Below are 19,313 nucleotides of genomic sequence, written 5' to 3'. Positions count from 1 at the left end.
GGTGTACTTAGAACTGCAAATCAGTGACTATTCACTGTTTTCAGTGATAATCCACTGATTGATGTTTAGAGAGTGCTATACTAATAACTCAAGCCAACGGCACACGACACTATTTTTCCTACCGCATTGCTTACGAGAACCAGTAAGGATGCAGAGTTTTAGATCGGCTGACTTAAAGCTAAATCCTGATCGGCTCTTGTAAATCAGTCCAGTAGGAAAAATATAATAGTATCGTGTGCCGTTGGCTTTGATCAGTGGAATATTCACTGTTTTCAGTGATAATCATCCACCGATTGACTTTATAGAGTACAAGGGATCTCGTAAACATTTTTATTATACCGCTGTCGGTTTCCTTGCGCCCCTTTTTTAATTATCGGGAATTTATCTCGCCCTAACTCTGCCAAACGCGAGCGCGTAATCGCCGGGCCGGACCCCCTCGAATCCGGGCGCGACACGCGTAAACGCGTCTCCGGGGCCCCGTCCTCGACCGAGAACGGCAGCGGGAGGGCGAGGTAAATTAAATCCATTAACGCTCGGGGTATAGCGTTTCATTTCTGTTTGCATAGGCATTATGATACTCGATACTTTGTTTGCGGCGAGACTTTCGATGCGGTAAGCGCGCGGGGGCGAGCGGACGTGCGGCGTTTCAACGCTCTCGCCGTCTACCCCCGCGTGTATCTTCGGAACGGAAATAGTCAGGCGAAGCGAGAAACTCCACACGGGTGGTTGCGGTCAAACAAAACATGCGTTCGCGACCGTCCATCCGGTAATAATCGCCGGTGCGCCGCGTGTAACCGCGCGCGGTTTTACCGCGGAGAACTTTCGCGCCGCGCGCAAACTCGGTTAATCCACGGTGATTAACGCCACCGGAAGTAATATCACTCGGAGAGATGTTATCGGTACATGCTATGCTGGAATGCTTACGACTTGCTGAATTTTAAATCGCTGCAAAAGTTCTGGAACTGGACATATCGCAAGATGCACTTCCTAAAAGTCAGTCAGTGGATTATCACTGAAAACAGTGAATAGTCACTGATTTGCAGTTATAAGTGTACCACTGAAAATCGCAGTGGTACCCTAGTAGCACAATACTTTGGTGCAATATTGGGAAATGACGTAAATCTAGTATTCCCACCCTGCCGGAAATAATTAGACGAAATTCTACAAAACTATAAAATATAACTGCCAGAATCTAAGAAATTCTACGTAAATTTAAAAAGTGTTATAAAAATTAACATGAAAATGCTAATTTTTATAACACTTTTGTTAATTTTTGTAGTTACTACAAGTAAGCAGATGTTTTAATTATTTAAGATTTTGTTGTTCCTCAAATTTTTAAAACTAGTAAAGTTTGTACTAATTTTTACAAAATTGTACATTTGCAATAATTTCTTGATTTGAGAACACTGTAATTTGCGGGACTTTTTCGTAGATATTTTTACAAAAAATAAATGTTTCAACGAAGATATAAAAATTTTTACAAATTTCTATTTCAAGTCAATTTTTTGTAGTTATTTATAGACATTTTTTCCGCTAGGGGCACTTTGCCGGAAATAATTCTACACAATTCTACAAAACTATAAAATGTAACTTCCAGAATCTAAGAAATTCTACGTAAATTTAAAAAGTGTTATAAAAATCACCATGGGAATGCTAGAACTGGAACACTTTTGTTAATTTTTGTAATATTCTACAAGTAAGCAGATGTTTTAATTCTGTAATATTTTGTTGTTTCTCAAATTTTTAAACTAGTAAAGTTTACTAGTAAACAAACTAGTAAAGTTTTGTAATAATTTTTACAAAATTGTACATTTGCAATAATTTCTTAATTTGAGAACATAGTAATTTGCGGGACTATTTCGTAGATATTTTTACAAAAAAATTAATGTTTCAACGAAGATATAAAAATTTCTACAAGTTTCTATTTCAAGTCAATTTTTTTGTAGTTATTTATAGAAATTTTTTGCGGTCTAATTGGTCTAATATTGTAATATTCATGCCTTCTCTTATTCAGCCAATGTGTCTATTTAGCAACATTGGTCTAATATTGTACTAATATTTTTATTGCATTACTAAATATTGGCCAATGCACTTCCAATATAAATGTAATATTATATAATTATTATCGTGTAATATTTACATTTGTTCCATGACTAATATTGACCATGTATGTTGGACAATATCGGCCAATGCATTTCTAATGTAACCAACATGCGACCAACATTTTGCCAATGTTCAGCCAATGTACTGTGCTACCAGACTACACTTATAACTGCAAATCAGTGACTATTCGCTGATTGATTTTCAGAGAGCAAAGAGCGAAATATTCTTCTTCAATAGAAGGGCACACGTGCCATTGTTACCATTGACGTAAATCCTGATATTAATTGTACGCCGTTGAATTTTGTGTCGTACAATTCGCCGGCGTATTTTCGTAAATAAGACTTTGTAGCGAACGCTTTTGTAACAAACGGAGGAGAGAGGAACACATGGCGATATATTGACCCGGCCGAGTGAAATTGGATAGTTATCCCTTTCGGACCGCGGTGATCGAACGGAGATCGACGAGAGAAAATGGGATGAAGAAGGCGGCCGACCTAGTAGATTCTCCCCGGCGTCAGCGTGAAAGATTATTGCGGGTGGTCCAGCTTGGAATAACAGCCGCGGTAAATGCGGCCCGTACATAAGCGACGGGTCCATTTATAAGTCGAGCGCAGTCATGATCTATCACCATTCGATTGCTATGCGCCACGTATGAGAATCTTCATGTCCGACGTGCATTTTGCCATATTAATTATAGCATGGAGCCGCGAATCGATATTGCGGACTGTATTTTTATTCGTTCTAGTCTCCGAGATTTTACGACTAAATTGTCTACTTCCAACACACTTGGTGAGAAATATTTTATATTGAGATATTTTCTCAAATTCACGCTTTTTTTCTCAAGTTTATCTCTAGATATGCATGTGCATTATTCATATAATGGTATTTAATATTTTTAATTAACTATTTTTAGCATCTAGAGAGAATCTTGTACATTAGGATGTTTCCTGTCATATGCACACATATTTAAAAAATTTTTATACATAGAAGAAAAATCCCCTATTATGAGATAGGAGCCTAATTGTTAGATCGTGTAATCGTTGCGAAAAAAAGATTTGCGATTGAATTTGAGTGTTGAAAACCTGCTATCTCATAGTAGAGAACTTTCCTCTATGTATATTTTTATTATTATAAATTTGTTTTCTATAATTTACACTCTTCTCTGCTTTCAAGCAATGCAAAGTTCGCGAGATGATCCTCGTTGAAATGTATAAAATTTTGGATGAGCAGGTTGGAAGAATGTAAATTTGGAAATGGATTAAGATAATTGTTTCCGGCAAGGTTGCTCTTAAGAGACAACAGGCAGCCGAAGACGCGATCGCTCTTAAAATGGCAAAGGTGGCCACCGGACAGAAGCTCGATCGACTTCCGCCGGGCAAGATCTTCGGGATGTCCGTGACGGAGCCGAAGTCGACGGTGGGCCGGAACGAGGACGTGACTCCCGCTACGAAGAAAGTCGACGGGATTTCCGAGGATTCGAAAGATCTCCCACGTGTGTCGAGCAACGACGCCGCACCCGCTCGTGTCCAAAACTGTTCTGTACGTAAAGGGTCAATTCGAGTCCATCGTTGATTAAGGATCCTTCTACGTAATCCTCCCCTTGTAATCCTCTCAGGATAGCCTGGAGACCACTTCGAGATCTAGAAGCCTCCTCTTCGACGCCGGCAAGCCGGAGGACGCCAGAGAAACCACCCTGGTGTCTCAGACCTCCGTGGAGACTCTGGCCCGCCTATTCCCGAACACCAAGCTGTCGGTCCTGCAATTGGTGCTGCAACGCTGCGGCCAGGACCTGCTCAAGGCGATCGAGTACTTTGCGAGCGACAGCCTGGGCATCGCCGAGTCCGCGATTTCGACCAGTATCGGCCACGCGTCCTCGGCTTTCCGGCCGCCGCAGACGGTCGTCGACAACGGTGCGGGGGAACAGCAGCAGCAGCCGATTCCCGGTACGATGCTGGCACCAATCTACACCAGCCTGTCCAGAAACGTCTACGGGGACGCGGGTTACTGCCTGTTGAACATCGTGCCGACCGAGCAGTTCGCCAAGGGCACCGACCTGCCGCTCGCGAAAACTACGGCCGATCAGGAGACCGTGGCTCTTAATTTTCGCTACAACAATTACTTCACCACCGGCGTGCAGCAGCAACTGCGGGACGCGCACATGTGCGCCCAAGTGGCGGCGGATCGGTTGTCGGCCGCCAGATCGGCGGGCATACTCCATCATCTGCCTCCCGCCATGCTGCCGAGCATCCCTTGTGTGCAGCCCAATTGCACGCAATGCAACTACAAGTTCACTTGAATGTGTATTTCTCGGGCGGTACAGCGAGCTGTACAAATATTTATCACGGTTGATCGCCGCAGAATAGTCCCCCTAATATTAACTCTCCTAGATGAGAAAATGATGAAATTGAAGAAAATACTCGTGCGGGTTGAAACATCACAGTCTTCTTTACCTATTTAGGAAATTTGCTTTAATTGCGAAGTATTACATTATTTACATGTCCCAGTTACATTGTCACGGTTTCGTTAACTGATATTTAGCTCGCTGTGCAAAGGAAGGAGCGACGTTATTCAATTTTCCAGGCAAGAGAACACGACGGGATAATTGAAAAGAAACGCGCAACGATTGTCGATCGCCTCCCTCGAGCGACGTTCGCTCGGAGAAGGAGAGGCGAGCTGGCGGCGAGGACGTCGGGGAGGACGGGGTAAATCCGTCGTATTTGTCCAAGTAATAGGGCGTCGGTAATCTAGTTAGAAATATTCGATCCGCCGCCGTATAAACAATGCTGGCCAGTCAATCGTACCGAAGTCGCGCCGCGAGCGATTTACTTTGGCTTTGGTTTTAGGAGCAGAGAAAACAGAACCGAATCTCTCCCGCTCCCGCGTATCCTCGCCCCGTCTTTTCTCCCTCGGGAGGATCGACGGCATCGCGTCTCGAATTACAAAGCACGCGCAAAAGAAACTTAACACCGCTATCGACCGTCGAAATGTAATCCTCTCTTGCTCGTTTGCCTGTGAAAAATTGGACGAGGCAAACCCTCGTCGCGTTGGCACTTGAAATTTTCTCCTCGCGCTCGTATTCCGCTCGATTAAAACTCGAGGGGCAAACGGCCGCATTGAGCTCCGAGCGCGCAATATGAGCTTGGAGTTTAATACAGAACCACTGTACTCAATTTTCAATCGAAGATATAATTTTACGTAATTTCTCTTTAGTATTTTATTCGTGTAAGCAACAATAGAATGTAAACGCATCTAACGTAACGTGATAACGACCCTGTTATCACACATCACATCGCTTGTCGCGGATACCTAATATCCGCATAGTCAGCATCACAACACCACCGCCGAAGGGCCCCGCGGCCCTGTATCTTCTCGTGAGAGTTCCAACTAATGGGGACATGAGACGCCACGATCCGTATATTGCCATTTTTGCAATATCAGTTGCTTTAGAACCTCAGAAACGAAGATGTGGCTTGTTCTTGATCATATGCCTGTAAAAATAGAATTTATCTCGATCATTATTATACAGGGATTAATATAATATCGACGAAAAAAAATGCGTATTAATACATGTACTCTTCGCAAAGTAACGAGAATGAAAAAATTAATTAATGTTAAGTTCAGCAGTAAGATTGTTATATTGTGAAAGAGATACGCGTGATAATAAGTTAAATTAATAAGGTGCTCACTTGTCGAGATGTTCCCAAAATATCATTAACGCCGCTCTGTCCAAGTGCCTCTTCGTCCGACTCAATTCGATTACTGTGACGGCCCATCGCGCTACGTTTGTGTCCAGTCTCATCTCGTCGTATTTCAAATGAAATGCGCATACTGTGGAGAAAAGAACAACCGCTTACACACTCAAGATATACGATGCCAAGTCGCGAAATACAAATGACATCGATGCGAATTATATTTTTCTCTTTCCGTGAGAATTTACCGTTATATTCAGTGTAATCTTTGCAATATAATAAAACGCCTGAACCAAGTCTATTACGACACGTTGTTTCAACAAGATGAGAAAAATCTGAGAGATTGTACGAAGTACAGCGAAAATACTAGGCGCGGGGAAAATGATCTTTCCGTACTTTTCGAAAAGATTTCCACCGGGTTGCCATCGAACGGCCAACCCTTGAATTGCCATGCTGGTCCCATGACGAACACTGCGACGACTCTCTCCCAGTCGGCGTGGGTGAGTTTTTGCGGATTGTCGACCACTCGGTAAGGTACGGTCAGACCGCCTTCCTTGCGTCGCTGAAGAAGCACTTCGTTCTCCCGCTTGCAGCCCTGCGCCCGTTTGTCCTCGTTGCTGATGTACTTCAAGTCCTGGAGGATGTCCTTAGAATTGTACATGGTAATGAGAGATGTGTTGGCGCTGGGAATAATGATAATGGGCGTTCGGCTGGGTCGCTTGTTCTGTGCGGCCTGCTGAGGCGTTAGTTTAGCAGCGGAAGTTGGCAGTAGACCGGAGGTCGGCGTGGCGGACGGATTGGTCGGGGGTTTTCTTACGGAGGGATTCGAGCCCTCGGTCACGGACTTCAACGTCATGCCGTGGTACGTGCCCATGGTGTCGATCTTGAAGCCTTCCGTCTCCTCCTTCTGCCGGATGAAACGCTCCTGATCGTAACGGTTGTAGACGGCCGGCTGCGGCAAAGGCCGCATGGGCGTCGAGCGTGGCGTCACCATGGGCGTGGGCACTACCGGGCCCTTCTGCCTGCCCTCCTCGCGCGCCTTGATGCTCTGCAGAATCGCGAAGATGTTCTTCGCGAAGATCTTGCCGCTGCTCTGCAAGATGGTGGCGCGCGTCCGCCACTGGCGCTCGCGGGACACAATGTCCTTGGTGTCGTCTACGTCCATGTCGAGGATCACGCGCAGATCCGAGCCCATACCGATGTCGTCGTTCTCCTTGATGGTGGTGCGCTTCTTCGCCAGACGTTTCGCCTTGATCGCGGCGATCTTCTCCACCGACATCGCCTCCGAGAGGGACTTGATGTTGTCGACGGTGACCGAGGCCTCCTTGGGAGCGTCCAGACGCGCGGCCAATTGCTCCTTCACCTTCTGCACGTGGGTCTCCTCGAAACGGGGTTTCTTCGACGAGCCGCTCTCCAGGCCATCCTCGGCGGCGCGCTTCACCTGAGTCGGGATCTCCAACGGCGCCGACTTGTCTATGGCGGCTGACGTGGCGGTCTCGCCGTTGAGATAGGCCAGCAAGTCTTTTCTGTCGGGCCGACGCACCACCGGGATATTCTCCGCGGCCGCTTGTCGCACGTACACCGGGTGCGTAAGCTGAACATGTTTCAGCAGGAACAGAAGACACTCGAGCGTGTAGTACTCCTTGGGCGTCCCTTCTTTTCCGGATCTAAAACCAAGATGGAAAGGAACGTAGGTATCCCTCTCGACATTCTTCGTACTTTGTACCAAAATATAACGCCGTTATCATCGATACTTTAAACGGCGGTGTGAATAAACGTGACATACTTGCTTTCGATACAAATTGTTTCGTACAAACGCGCGTTTAATTCGCAACTTTAACTGCCACGACGCAGCTTGCACCTTTAACTGAACTGAGAAAGCAAAATAACAATCTTATATCCGCAATCTAACTCCAGAGTAAGGATGGTCCTACAGACTTGCAAGCAAACTGAAGGGTGCATTTCAGCAACGTACGCAGGCGACACCGCGCAGCACAGCGAGTCGTTTTATCCTTGTTAAACGAGGACAAAATGATTCTCTGCGTAACACTGTGTCAATCTGTGTCCTTCGCTGGAAAGCACCCGTAGGCGACGCTTTAACGAATTCGGTTGCCTGCACTAGTGCGCACTGAGTGCAAACTAAGGCTTGTTTATAGTCAATTCCTACATTTAGGGATCGTCTTGAACATCTCTTGATGTGTTTCTTAAGCCTTGTGTCCACGATCCAAGAACTGTGTCCAAGTTCTAGTTCCAAGAAATGCGTAGCCAGTCAACTTGCAGCTTTTCCATAAAAGATACAGGTTGATTGGTTGCACATTTCTTGAAGCTAGAACCTGGACACAGTTCTTGAATCGTGAACACAAGGCTTTAGCCAGTCAAATGATCTGTACAGCATCTATACGGATAAGTTTTTGGCCAAATCTCTTTGAACGTGTATTTAAGACAAAGTTAACTATAAAAGGTGACTATAAACTGGCCTTAGTGTGCACTCAGCGCACACTAGTGCGAGCAATCGAATTCGCTGTAAAGTTCACAGAGAAAAGAGGCGAAATGTAGCTCAAGAGTACAGAAGATACCGTAAAGCCCCTACCAGGCTGCGGTTGATTGAGATTAGACTGAAATTTCACCAATCGCAGTAAAGTTTATCAACCTCAAGTTTTGTAACTTTTACTCCAATTGGCCAGTTTTCAATCTAATCAATCAGTAGTCCGCTACGGGCTTAAAGAGGCACAAATATTAAAGCGAATTCGATTGCTCGCACTAGTGCGCGCCGAGCGCACACTAAGGCCAGTTTGTGGTCAGCTTTTATACTTAACTTTGGTCTCAAGTACGCGTTCAAAGAGCATTTACCCGAAATGTTATCCGCGCGGACGCTGTCCAGACCATTTCACTGGCTACGAAGTGTCTCAAGAAATATTTCAGACGATTCTCAGATGCAAGAATCGACTGTAAACAAGTCTTGGTGCGCACTAGCGCGAACAACCGAATTCGCTGTTAGAAAGTCGTCGAGTCCCGCGGGATCCAAGAATATCACGGCGAGGAGCACGTGGCTTCTAACCGCGACTCCCTCCGACACTCCCCAAGCGTTCACTCGCGACGGCGAGTTTTCTAATTGTCATCTCGACGCGCTTGTCTGTTTGCCGTTTTCAAGCGGCCCCCATGTCTCGTACAACGTGTGTCCCCCCTCTCTCACTCTTTCTCTCTCTTGCTCGCCACTCTCCCGGCTCTCCTGCGCTCGCTTTAAAAATGGCAGTGGAAGCAGATTGCGACCCCGCGGAGCGGCACCGCGACGGAGCGTGTCGTCGCGCCACTCACCCGTAAGTTAGGTAATTGGTCTTGACGTTCTTCGGCCAGGAGAACTCGCCGAATATGATCTGGTTCTCCCGTTCGATTATCTCCTTCTTGTTGACATTGTACTGCCGCAGCAGACTCAACGGATCCGCCATGGTCACGAAACTCGGCGAAACTAATCGGTGTACTCCCTCTCCTCTCCCCGTGGATTCGCGACTTTCGCCGGACGCGCAAGCGACTTCTCTAAAGGCGCGCGCGCCTGACACCGGCGGCCCTAGTGATTTTTCTTTTCTGGAGGATTTCAAACGGGAGAGAGAAGCCTGAGCGATGTTTCTGAACGCAACCTAGTTACATTATCCACCCCACCATCGGCCGCGGCCGCGTGCGTTTCGGGACGCGCCCGAGGGTCACACTTCGGGTCATATGACCGACGTTACGCCGAGCATCAGACGTGCTGCCCTAGGCGTTGACTCGACGACTCCTCTGCACCGCGCCTCGTGATCCCGTGCCCTCGCGGAGCCCCGCCGAGCATCTTCAGGGAAGAGAACCGACCAGACGACACCATGGCTCTCAGCGACGCGGACGTCCAGAAGCAGGTGAGCGGACAAGGTGGCCTGCGCGCGACGCGCTCCTCGCAGCTCGCCCAGCTCCAGGAGCCGAGCGTTGGCGATCCGTCACGCTATTAATATCTTCCCCCGATTATTCGGCGGTGCGTCAGGACGCTTGCCGGTCTCGCCGAGCGGGCCCCTCCCCGAGAGGGCCCGGTTACGCCTCGCGCGAGCACCTTCGGCTATATCTCGGCCTCGGTAATCGCTCAGAATTCGTCGCCTGCGTCGGCGAGTCCGCGTACGTTCAAGCGTTGGGCGAAATCGAATAAGTAAATGGTCGCCCGCGGAACTTGGACAGCAGCCTGCTGTCTCGCCGAGGAACTCTTTCAACGTTTCCCCCATGTACATGCCCTCGCCGTCCATAGGGCATTTAAACGTTTAAGACATGACTTGGGGAAGAAATATTTTTGTGCAACTTACTGCGCATCCTCGAGAGCGAATGAAATATTGTTTAAGGGTGGATTTGAAGAGTCGATTGTTGTAAGTTTCGTCGCTGCACAAGAGGCTTTCTTTAAAGAGAGAAATTGTACGGTTGCAGATCAAGCATATGATGGCCTTCATAGAACAAGAGGCCAATGAGAAGGCAGAGGAGATAGATGCCAAGGCGGAAGAAGAATTTAATATTGAGAAGGGCCGCCTGGTACAGCAACAGCGCCTCAAGATCATGGAATATTACGAGAAAAAGGAGAAGCAAGTTGAGCTGCAAAAGAAGATGTGCGTATAAAACATTATTTTAAGACGTGTACATTTAATATGCAAACTATTGAAAACTACAAAGAAATAATCTTGTAATTTTGTCATTTAACTTATTAGTTTAAAACCACGGGGGAAACCACTGACCAAAATCTTGTACACCAATGCCCACTAATGCCCAGTGGGCATTACTTTATCTTATTTTATCTTTATAAAGCCTCAGCAAGACCTAATGCCCAGTAATGCCGCAAATCTGCACACCACAATGCCCTCGGCGGTTTCCCCCTCGTTTAAAACTTAATAACAATATCTAATACATGTTTGCGTCGATAATTTTATTCCTGTAGACAATCCTCAAACATGCTCAACCAAGCACGATTGAAGGCTCTAAAAGTGCGTGAAGATCATGTACGCAATGTCCTTGACGAGGCTAGAAAGAGATTAGGTGAGGTAACCCAGAATCCCGCGCAATATAGAGAAATTCTTCAGCTGCTCATCATCCAGGGGCTTTATCAAGTAATACTTGTGTTACATAATTCTGCATGTTGCGTGGTTTTATCCGTCTAAATATTTTTAACGGCATGACTTATACTTTTTACAGCTAACGGAGCCAAGCATTACTCTTCGTATTCGTCAAGTCGATATACCTCTCGTGGAGTCCATCATCGACCACGTTCAGCAGGAGTATAAGCAGAAAACTAAGAAGGAGGTTATCTTTAAGATCGATACCGATAATTTCTTACCCTTCGAAAGCTGCGGAGGTGTGGAGCTATTAGCATCCAGAGGTAATTATATCCGTCCGTGAAATTATTTGCCTGTCTCGCAGAAATAATGGGATGTACTTGTAGCATCGCAGAAATTTGCGGCGATCAGAATTACAACCTTACCTATCCTCAGCGAAATAATGATGTATTTTGTATCATATTGATTAATAATACATAGGAAATTTTTGTTTTACAGGGCGCATAAAAATTAGCAATACTCTGGAGACCAGATTAGAGCTGATAGCGCAACAGTTGATACCCGAGATCCGTTCCGCACTGTTCGGACACAATACAAATCGCAAATTTAACGATTAAGTTTTTCTCGACAATTTATTGACTCTCCAAAACATTCCTTTTAACAGCAAATTACTACCGCATTATCATGTATTATAGAATAAAATTAGCACACGACACGCCTTTTGTCGAGACTCATGTCTAATATTTTCAATGAAAGTAACTGATGAATTGCCGTGCAATATTTAACGTTGAAAGAGTCGCAAGCAAACTGTACATTGTTCTTCGCAAATGCCCTTTTATTCTGCCGTCTTTTGTTCTATCCTCTAGCCTTCTGACAGATGACAGAACCATGAACATAAAGTGTATAGCGATCAAATACTTGATATACTAACATATTCGATGTCAACTTAAAATTGCCGTTAAAATTGGTGTTCATAAACGAGACAAAGTGTACTTTCTCAGGTTCGGGATGTTAACGCGGATGAATTGTATAATTAACAATTAATGTTCTTGACTGCTTATGTTAAAAAGAATAGCCACTGCAATTGAATGTAGTACAGTCAATATATTGTGCAGAATCGTAATAAACAATAATTATTGGGAGCGCTTTATATGTATATAACGCACTTATATACCTATAGAGCATATCAATATGTTATGTACATTATGTATAATATAATAATGTATTACAATATATATAAATATATGATTCGTTGTTGTTGTAAAAATACCTTTTGGAGGAATTAAGTTCTAACACCATATTACATAACGTTATATAATACTGTTACTGTAATTTAAGATGGCATGCAGCAATTAACTCGATTCGAACACGTATTCTTGTAAGACTAATAAGTAGTAACAAATATCACGCTCCCTATTATACATAGAAACAAAGTTGCAGCACGAATAAAGTATTTTAAAATCTGTTTAAACCCATCGTTAATAATTCCATCATAAATATAGTTTGATCTCGAAAGCCGGTTTACATTCTTTGCATTTATACATCTTTCTTACATGAATGTTTCTGCAAACACAATTTATTTATATAATTTACACATCAATGGCAGTTTTAAAATATTGTCTAATCAAAAAGCTCCCCCATAATAGACTATAAATAAGATTTGGTAGCCATATACATTTAATAATAGAAAATATTATGTATAACGTGTACCTCATATCAAATAACGGCAATGATATATTTACAATATAAATGAACACATGCTTATTTTAAATCTTCTATCCTTGTTATGTAGAGATATGAAGATCGATGCAAGCTTCTCCTTCGAGATCCAAGGACTCCGGAGTGTCTGTCGGATCGATCTGCTCTCCATCAAAGTAAAACTTGAGATCTTTCTCCTTCACATTAAGTTGCTTGGCGCAATTAGCGAATAGCGCCTTAAATCCCTCATCCTTTCTAAGTGGAATGGTCAAAGACTGTTTTTTGTTCGCCGTTTGCACTTTAATGCTGCACATGTCCTCGTCGTTGTTCTTCTCCTCGGTCGTGTTCATGCCTGGATTCACTATCCCACCATCTACGAATATAAAGAAAGCGTCACATCATTGTCGTAAGCTCAACGACTCATTTATACCAACCGAGTATATCTATAATGGAAAGTTTGAGCGACGCAGGGGTGTCGGCGTGATTAATAATTTTATCCTTCTTCATAATTAGGATTTCATTCACAGAAACTTTTTCCAGATTGGCGTAATATTCGAAAATTTTTTTGAAACTGTCGTGCTGTAACAAGAGAACTATCTTTATACATGTCTCGAATAAACGACAAAAACAATTGTAGGAAACTGCGATTTGCCACGTTACTAACTGACAACCGGTACATACTCTACACATGCTCAAACGATCGAGTCTATTTGATCTCCAGTGTACTTTGATATTAATCTCATAGTTGTCATCTTCTTTGTAAGTATCTTCGTCTGACAGTGTAATTATATCATCATTAGATTGGAGAGTCGACTTGGGCTTTACCTCTCCCGTGACTTCCACGTCGCACTCTAAATTTTCAGGTAAATACTGAAACATTGACATAAAAACTGTATACTGTCCTCTTTGAGCGGAACATCTACACACATTTTACATATATGTGATATTTATCTTGAAGACACGAATTACATTTTGAAACTCTATCAAAATTCGATCTCTTTCAAGATAAACAATACATTTATGTATATTAATATTGTATTATGTGTATATGTATATAAAAAAAAATTACCCTTCCCTCTTTTCGTCTACCTCTAGTAGTAGTAGCAGTAATACGGTTAGCCCTAGCAATAATATTTCTATTCCTTCTACCTCTTACCGTCCTGCTTCGCGTTTGTACACCATATCTTATTTCTTCGACATACTCGTTTTGACCATTTACTTCGTTACCGTTTATCTCTTTACCGTTCATCTCACTGCCGTCTACCTCTCCGTCTTTCATCTCCTCACCATTCGTTTGCTGCTCTATGCTGAAAACAAAATAGATATCATTCATGCAACATTGACACTTTAATTGCTTACTTCGTAATCGACACAAGATCTTAAATAATCACAATCTGTGTAACATACTTCTTTACTATCTCAACAGGTTCATCACTTTCGAAACGCTGTTTCTTCAATGCTGAAAATACAAAATATCATGCTTAAAATTATAAAAATTAATTGTATGTCCATTCACTAACGCCTAATCTACAATATGCTCTTTGTGTCTCGAAACATTCAGTTTTATATAGGCAAATCGAAACGCTTTCGAAAAACTCGTCGACAACGTACGATTGTACAACATACAATGTACAATTTATCAACTTGCACAAGTTGTATGATCGTATTTTTATTGGTTACAAAGTAGAATGTTTCCAGACGCAAATAGCACATTGTAGATCAGGCTTACATATCGAAGCGCATTACAGCTGCTTTTATCTCAGTATATCCACGTATTCAGTTTTCACAATTAAATTACATTTGTCGCAAATGGAAAAAGCGTTACTCACCTCTCAAACGAGCAACGGAATTTGTATACGGATCATCCTCGTCTGAAGAGCTATCCAGTGCTATTTTATCCATTATCGGAATATTTAGACGAGCAGTTTTCTAAAATACGCAATACGGTTCATTACAAATGCGACTTGTACGTATTATGTGAGGCAGTAAAATATTCATTCTCGTAGAGATCACAAAGTAACGTCGCTATTCAAATTAAATCTAACCTCTTACTCAAACACTGTAAACACAATAATTAGCTGCAAACAGAAAAGGGCCAATAATTAGGCTTGAATTCGAAAAAATTGTCGACGTAGTGCCCGTTTGTCTGTTTTGGCAGTCGTGATAAAATAATTGATTTCAACTTAGTGCCAGCTCAACAATTTACCGAATATTCTCACGAGTCCTGCAACTTGACCTCACGCGAACCTGCGCGAACTGCGGTGAGTAAACAGAGCGTTAAGGGTTTGCAGAACTTTAACCTAACTTAGTCCAGTTTACTTTGCAGCATCAGCAAAGGTTGAAACGTGCACATTTTGACATGCTTCAAGAATCGTCCACGATTCTAAGTACAACATTTATTTTTACATCCTTGCATGGTGTACGAGAAGTTACACTGATAAAAAAAAATGTTTAGTTAGCAGCATTTCTTTAGTTTCATTTTTTTTTATTAAACGTATATTAAAAGTATATAATTTATCGAAATATATATTTTTCAATTAACAAGTATATTTTAGTGAATTAACAAATTCATTGCCAATGTTTTCAAGATTCAAATTTTTGCGGATACGACAGGTCGTCGGTAAATTACCGGATTAGTGATAAATTATTTGACGTCGGTAACAGCGAAATCCTGAATACCAACGAAATTGCTGACCGTCGCGCCATATGTCGCGCAGTACGTGTTTCGCGCAAATGTAAAAATTTAAATTTCGGAAAATTGATAAAGTATCGAGCGTATATAATCAAATAGAAGGTAATTTGATTGATATTAAGAAAAAATGTAATTTTTAGACGCTATCGAACTTAATTCAGCGGATTGAAACCGTGAAAATTTTAGCCTCCAAAACTTAAATAGGTTGACATCACGTTTAGTCGACACCGAGGTGCACGTGCGGAGAAATGGCGGATTACGAGAAATGCGGAGATTGTTCGTTCGACTATGGCGAGGACAGACAAAAGGGCGTTTGCGTGATAAAAGAGGAGTACGTGGATCGTATCGAATGACTTACGTTATTCTCGTAGCGAATGAATTTTGTACGAATATAATTGCAAGTGGGCTTATCCGTTTTCTAACCTCTAAATATCGCTCACATGGTGCCCTCGGCACGCAATTCATCAAAAATCTGATTGAATCCCTTAATTGGCTGTTTAAATCTTCATTCGCATTAATAATTATTTGCATTAGAGGACTTGGCTTTTCTTCAATTTTTATTTTCAAACAACTTCATTAATTAATATTTTGTTATTATGTAATAAGTAATATAGGATATTCTACGTATTGAATTTATGACTTATGGATTTTACCAGGGTTGGGAAGTAACTCGTTACTTGTAACGAAGTTACAGTTACAGTTACTTCTTTTTGGTAACTCTAACTTAACTTCGTTACTTTCTCTACATCTGTAACTGTAACTTAACTCAGTTACATTTTTTCGATAACTAGTAACTAATTTAATAGTTACATTAAGAGTTACTTTATATATTTTTTCAACCTCCACAGATCGCATTAGGCCTTCGCATTTGCGCATAAACGCCTTTATCGCCGCTTTACAATTCAAATGCAGATTCGATATTTTTATTTTTATTGCAAGGGAGTAACTGCAAAGTAACGATTCGTTACTTTTCGAGTAACTGTAACTGTAACGCGTTACTTTTCAGAATTGGTAACTTGTAACTGTAACTAGTTACATTGTTAGCGAAAAAACTGTAACTGTAACTAGTTACTTTTATAAAGTAACTTTCCCAACCCTGGATTTTACAAATTAATAAAATTTGTATGGCTCAAACGTGATGAACACAAATTTGAAGGAGTAAAGGACTAAGAGCCGTGACGGGGCGTTAGTGTGTAAATATTTAATTCTAAATTTATTGCGAAAAAAATCACCTCAGCCAGGGTTTGAACCTGGACCTTCCTTTCGCTAGGCGGGCGTCTCGACCAATTCGACCACCGAGGCATATATTATGGATTTTATGTAGAAATTATTTGAAACATTTAACAATGAATTTTAATATATATCTGACGAAAGAACGATTATACACTACTTCGTTATCATTGTCTTGTAATAACTAACATGTATCTAACATTGTAGATTTATTATCGAGGATCATGTAAGACAGTTGAGTGAACAGTGCTTGACAGAGACCGATAAGCAGAAGGTGTCTGCGGACGCAGGTACAGAAGACACGGATGTGGCATCGTGGGACGAGATACCTGTTAAAAAACCCAAGTTGGACGACAAGAGAGAGAAGCTGAGGGGTCAGAATAAGGCGAGGCCGCCTCCGTTCAAAGCTCCCAGGGAATTGAGTCTGTGCCCGTGGATCGCGGATCAAACGGCAAGCGAGCCTGAGAGGAAATGCTCGAATCAGCGATGTACTTTTCTGCACGATCGAAAGGAGTATCTGAAGATCAGGCCGGAGGACATAAGGGCGGAATGTCATATTTTCGATTTGACCGGCAAGTGCCCGAGGGGAATCACTTGTAGAATGGGCTCGCGGCACTTGACCGAGGACGGTTTTAACGTGGTCGACGAGAAGAAGATGGAGGAGTACAGAAAGCGTCCGCCGGCCATCAAAAATCACCTGTCTAAGGATCTGCAGAATAAATTGCGCAAGCGGAAGTACAATTTTGCCAGGGCGGAAGCAATCGTCAAAGTCAACGGTCCGTCCGGGAAAAAGACGCAAGTGCAGAACTCGAATATTAAAGTAGAGAACGATACAAAGGTGGACGTCGCGACTAATATTTCCGGCAACAGCAACGGCGAGAAAGCGGAGAAGAATATTTCGGACGACGCGTCTGACGTGAATACCGAGACGGATAATTCCGATACCTCGCACAAGACGAAGGAATTGAAACTCGGACCCGTGGACGACAGCGATTTGATCAAGTTGCGACGGTCGGAGAAGAGGACGATCGACTGGGGCGGCAAGATACTGCTCAGTCCTTTGACTACGGTGGGCAATCTACCGTTTCGAAGGATCTGCAAGGAGTACGGCGCGGACATCACCTGCGGCGAGATGGCACTGGCGCCGAAGATACTGAAAGGCACGCAGGAGGAATGGGCGCTGGTGAAGCGGCACGAGAGCGAGGACATCTTCGGCGTGCAGCTCTGCGGCAATAATCCCGGAGTGTTGGCGCGCTGCGCCGAGCTGCTGAACCGCGAGATCGACGTGGACTACATCGACCTGAATCTCGGATGCCCGATCGATCTGATTTACAGACAGGGCGGCGGCAGCGGTATGCTCAATCGATTGAACGTACTCGAGACCGTGGTAAAGTCCGTTAGCCAGGTGTTGGACATACCCTTGTCCGTTAAGACCAGAACTGGGGTCTACATAGACAAACCGATCGCGCATAATCTAATGCCGAAGTTTCGAGACTGGGGTGTGTCCATGATTACCGTGAGTAAGTCCGTTGAATTTACGTTTCTTAAGCCTTGTGTTGACGATCCAAGAACTATATGTCCAACTTCTAGTTCCGTCAATAAATTTGCATCTCTCGCGGAAAAGCTGCAAGTTCATTGGCTATGCATATCTCGAAACTAGAACATGGACACAGTTCTTGATTCGTGGACAACTTGCCGTAAATTGATCTCTTTCGAGAGAGCCGAGGAATGAAATTTCTCAAGAGAGAGAGGAAAGAATCAAAGTATCTTGATAATTTTAAGAATTCAATTTTGTATGTGCTACATCAGCTTTAAACTCTAACAGAAGATTCACGTTAAGATCCGAAAAATGTGCTTAAAAAAGAGATTATTTTGAAAAGGATAAAAAGGCGAGAGAAATATTTATCTTCCTCGACTAATCATTCGGCGATACTTTCAGGTTCACGGCAGGTCGCGTGAGCAAAGATACACGAAACTGGCCGATTGGGAGTACATAGAAAAGTGCGCGGTAGCGGCGCAACCGGTATCCGTGTTCGGAAACGGCGACATCCTGTCCTTCGATGACTATCGTCGTGTAAAGGAGACCTACCGGTCGGTGCAGGGGATCACCGTCGGACGCGGAGCGCTGATCAAGCCGTGGATCTTCACCGAGATAAAGGAAAGAAAGTTGATCGATATATCGAGCAGGGAGAGATTCGACATTCTCAAAAAGTATGCGGATTACGGGCTGGAGCATTGGGGCTCCGATACCCGCGGCGTCGAGACCACCAGGAGATTCATGCTGGAATGGATCTCCTTCCTTCACAGGCAAGTAAAGTTTTGAGACAAATATGTTTTCTTCGATTAAAACATTACATCATTCTTCAATACGCATTTACATTACGAGCGCAAATGTATCGCAGGTATATTCCTGTTGGAATTTTGGAGAGACCACCGCAGCGGATTAACGAGAGACCGCCGTTCTATCGGGGCCGCGATGATATGGAGACGCTGATGGCCAGTTCCAACTGTGCCGATTGGGTGAAATTATCGTAAGGCTATTAGCTTTTATCAAGCAACGTGATCCGCTGGGTCCGTGGTGTTAACGATTTGGTTTATTTTTAGTGAGATGTTACTCGGAAAAGTGCCTGATGGATTCCACTTCTTGCCGAAGCACAAGGCAAACTCGTGGAAATAATCTACCGCGGGAAGAACAGTTTCATAGAAAAATATTTCCCGAGGTGACTAATCTTACATTGTTGATGTTTCGCAATAAATGATAAGGGAGGAGGATTGATCATGGTAAGACAATGCTAGCGACATTCCTTGTTCCTCTCATTTGCGTTTATATCATAGAGCGAATAAATA

General features: G+C 43.3%; 5 protein-coding genes across 9 annotated transcripts; 3 read left to right on the top strand and 2 right to left on the bottom strand.

The window, feature by feature from the left end:
• Positions 1-3,348: 3,348 nt before the first annotated feature.
• On the top strand, positions 3,349-4,467 carry LOC105566909 (doublesex- and mab-3-related transcription factor A2-like; the record flags this gene model as incomplete). The annotated part of the gene is made up of 2 exons (XM_012021306.1): positions 3,349-3,642; positions 3,719-4,467. Coding segments are annotated over 2 exons (975 nt in total), but the record flags the coding sequence as incomplete, so codon positions are not given.
• An 824-nt stretch (positions 4,468-5,291) lies between these two features.
• On the bottom strand, positions 5,292-9,393 carry LOC105566826 (parafibromin). Its single transcript, XM_012021164.1, has 4 exons — positions 9,108-9,393; positions 6,189-7,459; positions 5,790-5,931; positions 5,292-5,591 (listed from the first exon to the last, which is right to left on the bottom strand). The coding sequence occupies exons 1-4, from the start codon at positions 9,236-9,238 to the stop codon at positions 5,555-5,557; spliced, it is 1,581 nt and encodes a 526-aa protein (XP_011876554.1). The 5' UTR covers positions 9,239-9,393; the 3' UTR covers positions 5,292-5,554.
• A 109-nt stretch (positions 9,394-9,502) lies between these two features.
• On the top strand, positions 9,503-12,317 carry LOC105566824 (V-type proton ATPase subunit E). The gene is made up of 5 exons (XM_012021157.1): positions 9,503-9,679; positions 10,230-10,405; positions 10,732-10,900; positions 10,986-11,169; positions 11,345-12,317. The coding sequence occupies exons 1-5, from the start codon at positions 9,647-9,649 to the stop codon at positions 11,461-11,463; spliced, it is 681 nt and encodes a 226-aa protein (XP_011876547.1). The 5' UTR covers positions 9,503-9,646; the 3' UTR covers positions 11,464-12,317.
• On the bottom strand, positions 11,933-15,015 carry LOC105566825 (uncharacterized protein CG4449). 5 transcript variants are annotated; one of them, XR_001009313.1, is made up of 8 exons: positions 14,590-15,014; positions 14,374-14,473; positions 13,952-14,003; positions 13,614-13,851; positions 13,226-13,414; positions 12,979-13,123; positions 12,557-12,917; positions 11,933-12,409 (listed from the first exon to the last, which is right to left on the bottom strand). XR_001009313.1 is itself a non-coding variant. In XM_012021159.1 (8 exons), exons 3-8 carry the CDS (start codon positions 14,444-14,446, stop codon positions 12,631-12,633), a joined length of 984 nt encoding a protein of 327 aa, XP_011876549.1. In that variant the 5' UTR covers positions 14,447-14,473; positions 14,590-14,622; positions 14,751-15,014; the 3' UTR covers positions 11,933-12,630. The 5 variants fall into 5 exon arrangements, 4 of the variants coding, with proteins under 4 accessions (XP_011876549.1, XP_011876553.1, XP_011876552.1 ...); XM_012021159.1 differs by having other exon boundaries at positions 11,933-12,917; positions 14,590-14,622; positions 14,751-15,014; XM_012021163.1 differs by having other exon boundaries at positions 11,933-12,917; positions 13,701-13,851; positions 14,590-15,015.
• A 426-nt stretch (positions 15,016-15,441) lies between these two features.
• LOC105566823 (tRNA-dihydrouridine(47) synthase [NAD(P)(+)]-like) lies at positions 15,442-19,256 on the top strand. The gene is made up of 5 exons (XM_012021156.1): positions 15,442-15,567; positions 16,674-17,982; positions 18,406-18,773; positions 18,869-18,997; positions 19,071-19,256. The coding sequence occupies exons 1-5, from the start codon at positions 15,485-15,487 to the stop codon at positions 19,141-19,143; spliced, it is 1,962 nt and encodes a 653-aa protein (XP_011876546.1). The 5' UTR covers positions 15,442-15,484; the 3' UTR covers positions 19,144-19,256.
• Positions 19,257-19,313: the final 57 nt, after the last annotated feature.

This window comes from Vollenhovia emeryi, unplaced genomic scaffold (assembly GCF_000949405.1).
Source record: "Vollenhovia emeryi isolate VEMERY1.0 unplaced genomic scaffold, V.emery_V1.0 DF939142.1, whole genome shotgun sequence".
NCBI classification, from domain to species: domain Eukaryota; kingdom Metazoa; phylum Arthropoda; class Insecta; order Hymenoptera; family Formicidae; genus Vollenhovia; species Vollenhovia emeryi.
This window is presented reverse-complemented; position numbering and strand designations above follow the sequence as displayed.